Here is a 4,557-nt window from a genome sequence, read left to right as displayed (position 1 = left end):
TAATGCTTGTTACTTAATACTTAGTACGGTTTCTTTGTATCTCATGCTTTTTTCATCAAAAAAATAATACTCCTCTGGTACTTATTATAATACCCCATTTGATTTTTTATTTGGTCTTAATTATAAGACCCTAATCCATTTTGTCTCTTATATTTATGCATTTTTTTCAAGATAATCCTTCTAATAATGATAATTTTAACTAATATACTTAATTAGCAAGGATATTTTAGGAATGACAACATTTATTTATTATAAATAACCAACTTAACTTACTTTCTTAATCTCCTCAAATAAGTCAATTGGGTCTTATAATTAGGACTGGAGGAGTATTACCTCCTTCTGTCTTTAATATAAGACCCAATTTGATTTTTATATTGGTTCTAAATATAAGATTCTAATCCATTTTATCTCTCATATTTAGTCAATTTTTTCCAAGATAGTCTTTCTAATAATTATAGTTTTAGCTAACATATTTGATTAGTAAAGATATTTTAAGAAAGACAATACCTATTTATTACAAATAACTAACTTAACTTCTTTTCTTAATTTCCTCAAATTAGTCAACTGGCTCTTACAATTAAAATTGGAGATAGGAAAGATACTTGAATCAGATGGAAAGTTAATTTAATTATTAATATAAAATATAAAATAGGTCCTGAATAATGGTGACGGCAAGCAAGAATTTCTCTATGGCCATTACCGTGGAACTGCATAGTGGTGTGAAAACCGAAAAGCGCTGGCCAAAAAGAGGGAGAAAACTCGAAAATCCTCTATTTTTTATTTTAAAAAGTATTAATAGCAATATGAAAAGGACAGAATGCGTAATAATTTTCCGGTAATTTGTGAAGCCAGGAATTGTAATTGTAATTGTGTGGAAAATCTGAGAGGATGCAATCAAAAGATTCCACATAGCAGAATCACATGGGATGGCCCACATAAGCGGAATCTTACCGTGGAACCCTAAACACATGCAATAGTTATAGCATCCGTCCAGCAACATCGAAAGCGCGTGCCTTCGGCACCCATAAATACCAACCTCCTCTGTCCGAGCTTCGTCCTTCATCCCGAGTTTCTTGCGTTGCGGCCGTTTACGCCAAAACACAAACGCTCTGTCCCAATATCTATTCTTTGAACCATTCCACGCATTGCAGGTTTACTATTCTTCTTCAGATCTCGGCTTTAGCGAGCTACTTTCTGTCTAGCTCATTTCTTATTGTTCGACCGACTAAATCACTGCTTAATCTTGCCTCTCAGGCCATTTCTGCCAGTTTAAATATCGGGAAGTTGATATTGACAGACAAACTTTGTCCGAAGCTGGTTTCAGTCGAGGGAAATTCCGCTTGGAGCTTCTCTCTTTGGCCGATTGAAACCTGTCGCGAGGTTTGTCTGATTATCTTCAATTTTATTTGATTCGAGTTTCTGCGATGCAGTGATCTTGTTTGATAAATGAGTTTGCTGAATTGTCGATTGAGAATGTATCCGGCATTCTTCGAATGCTTAGATCCGTAAATTATGCTTAACTTCTTCGCTTGAAAGGTGTATTTCAGAGAATTTGTTTTTGGTTTGTGATGCTCTACCAAACAACTTTTTAAGCTTAATTCTGTAAAAAGGATGTAATTTTTTGAATTGAAATGCACATTTCAGAGAATTCTCACTTCTGTAGAGGCAGTTCATGGTGTTTGGGGTGTTGCTTGTTTTGTGGGCTACGTGCTTCTGTTTAGGCTAGTTTACTTCCTTTTAAATGATTATCTGTTCCCAGAGATTTGTTTTTCAAGAAAGTTAGAATTTTATCTGGATCGCATACTCTTCTCCTCACATAAGGGTCTGGCTTTATGCCCAAAATCGCTGCGTGCCCCATTTTTACGTTTGTCTTTTGCTGGATATTTTGTTTGCACTGACTGTTCTTTTGCTCAAAACCCACTCCTGTATCATGTGTCTTACAGGTCATTATTGTGCAAGTACTAGAAAAATGGACAGAAGTATTGGAAGCGTCATGAAAGCAGTTGAACCATTGCCAGAGGATTTTGATCCAAAGACTGTGATTAAGGATCCTGTACCACCGACAGTTGAAAACAATGGGAGTGTTTATGCGGTGACCGAGATGAGTGAGGATAAAAGTAAAAGAGAAATAGTACTAGGCAGGAATGTTCATACCACATGCTTGGAAGTCACAGAACCAGATGCTGATGATGAGGTGACAGGGGACAGGGAGGCTTATATGGCAAGTGTTTTGGCTAGATACAGAAAATCTCTGATGGAAAGGACGAAGCATCATTTAGGTTTGACAGTGTCTCCTCTTGCTCAAATTGCTTCCTCTGGTGCATTTCTGATGTTTATGGTGTCCTATTTGATGTGTTATTGAAAGGGTTCATAACGGGAAAGCTTTTATTACCCAAAACCTTCTTTTATGCTCTGGTAATTGTTGAAGAGCTTCAGAAAACTACCTCACAGTTATCATAGAAGCTCTTGTTTACGATCTTTCATGTTCAGGGAATTTATCATTGCATAATCTACAAAAATGCATTCATATAATCTTAGCTTCCTGTTAGGCAAGACTTTGAATGAGTTTGGGCAATTTTTGAAGTCGAGATTTTTCCTATTAGCCTGTGAGGCCTTTTTTATTTTTATATCTTTTATTTTGGACTACCTGTTCCAGGTTATCCCTATAATTTGGATTTCGACTATGGTGCCCTTGCCCAGCTGCAGCACTTTTCTATAAACAATTTAGGAGATCCATTCATTGAAAGTAACTATGGCGTCCACTCACGGCAGTTTGAAGTAGGTGTTTTGGATTGGTTTGCCCGATTATGGGAGATTGAGAAAAATGAATACTGGGGCTATATAACAAACTGTGGCACAGAAGGGAATCTACATGGCATTCTAGTTGGGTTAGTTTCATAAATTTCAATTAGGATGATATTTTATAAATTAGTAAAATGAATGCCTGATATGGTGAAAATACCTTTGCAGGAGAGAGGTTTTCCCAGATGGGATTCTGTATACCTCACTGGAAACGCATTATTCTGTTTTCAAAGCTGCTCGCATGTACAGAATGGAATGTGTGAAAGTTGACACGCACTGTACCGGTGAGATTGACTGTGATGATTTCAAGGCCAAGATTATTCGTAACAAAGACAAGCCAGCAATTGTAAATGTGAATATAGGCAAGTTCCCCCCCCCCCCCTCCCCCCAAAACACACATAAACTCTCACACACACACACACAAGCATGAGTGCACTTTAGCCGCCGTCCCTTCATATTTTTGGTTGATTCTAGGGCTTACGCTTGGAATCTTGCAGGCACAACTGTCAAAGGAGCTGTGGATGATCTTGATCTAGTAATAAAGACACTTGAAGAAGCAGGATTTTCACACGACCGATTCTACATCCACTGCGATGGAGCTTTATTTGGTCTCATGATGCCTTTTGTCAAACGCGTAAGTATTGAATGTGCTCTATTATGCTTCCTTTTGACCCTCTAATGATTGATTTGGCACAGAAATTTGGTTTCTTCAATGTGCTGATCTCTATTGTCGTAGCTTCTGCCTGATAACTGACCTGACAACTTTGTTTTTTCCTTTTGGGGGAATTACAGGCTCCAAAAGTCTCTTTTAAGAAGCCTATAGGCAGTGTGAGTGTTTCTGGCCACAAATTTGTGGGGTGCCCTATGCCTTGTGGTGTGCAGATAACAAGATTGGAGCACGTCAATGTTCTCTCCAGGAATGTGGAGTACCTGGCTTCTAGGGATGCCACAATCATGGGCAGTCGAAACGGACATGCTCCCATTTTCCTCTGGTACACCTTAAACCGAAAGGGATACAGGGGTTTCCAGAAAGAAGTACAGAAATGCCTGAGGAATGCACATTACTTGAAAGACCGCCTCAGAGACGCCGGGATCGGCGCTATGCTTAATGAGCTAAGCAGCACAGTTGTGTTTGAGCGGCCACATGATGAGGAGTTTACTCGCATGTGGCAACTAGCATGCCAAGGCAACATTGCTCATGTTGTTGTGATGCCGAACATTACAATTGAGAAGCTTGACAAATTTTTGGAGGAGTTTGTGCAGAAACGAGCCAAATGGTTTGAAGATGGGAAGTGCCAGCCTCGCTGTATTGCGTCTGATGTGGGTGAGAAGAGTTGCCTTTGTGCCTTGCACAGGTGAAACTGTGGCTAGCCATTTTAGGAACTACGTAGGAGTCTTAAAGATGTTGTTGTTCATTTGTATTGTTGTGTGAGGCTTTGGTGGAAATGTGATACACTGAATCTCGCATTCACAATCCTCTGTTGTCCATGATGTCTTGGTTTCCTCCAAGAAAGTAATAGGCGAATGAAAACTTGTGGGGGGCTTGCTTTAGTAGTAATGACTTGTCATACGGAGAGCAGAGAGCTGTCATAGTTAAAAAGGAAAGTTTTTCATCTGTTTTTGGAAGCCGACCCAAGCATCCTATGTCCATTGGTGTTCTTCTTTGCGATCATTGTGAAGGTTTGAGCCTATTTTCCCATCCCTATGAAGAGAGTGCTACTTATATGAATAGCAAAAAATGTTGCTATTAAAATT

The 4,557-nt window shown here is 38.9% G+C and overlaps 1 protein-coding gene across 2 annotated transcripts; it reads left to right on the top strand.

The window, feature by feature from the left end:
- Positions 1-1,042: 1,042 nt before the first annotated feature.
- On the top strand, positions 1,043-4,239 carry LOC114747833 (serine decarboxylase). Of its 2 annotated transcripts, none has more exons than XM_028936207.1 (7): positions 1,043-1,151; positions 1,255-1,384; positions 1,944-2,279; positions 2,657-2,888; positions 2,971-3,164; positions 3,300-3,436; positions 3,595-4,161. In XM_028936207.1, the coding sequence occupies exons 3-7, from the start codon at positions 1,970-1,972 to the stop codon at positions 4,159-4,161; spliced, it is 1,440 nt and encodes a 479-aa protein (XP_028792040.1). In that variant the 5' UTR covers positions 1,043-1,151; positions 1,255-1,384; positions 1,944-1,969. The 2 variants fall into 2 exon arrangements, with proteins under 2 accessions (XP_028792040.1, XP_028792110.1); XM_028936277.1 differs by having other exon boundaries at positions 1,053-1,151; positions 1,255-1,380; positions 3,595-4,239.
- Positions 4,240-4,557: the final 318 nt, after the last annotated feature.

Source organism: Neltuma alba, unplaced genomic scaffold (assembly GCF_004799145.2).
Source record: "Neltuma alba isolate B1F8T4 unplaced genomic scaffold, ASM479914v2 tig00000130_pilon, whole genome shotgun sequence".
NCBI classification, from domain to species: domain Eukaryota; kingdom Viridiplantae; phylum Streptophyta; class Magnoliopsida; order Fabales; family Fabaceae; genus Neltuma; species Neltuma alba.
This window is presented reverse-complemented; position numbering and strand designations above follow the sequence as displayed.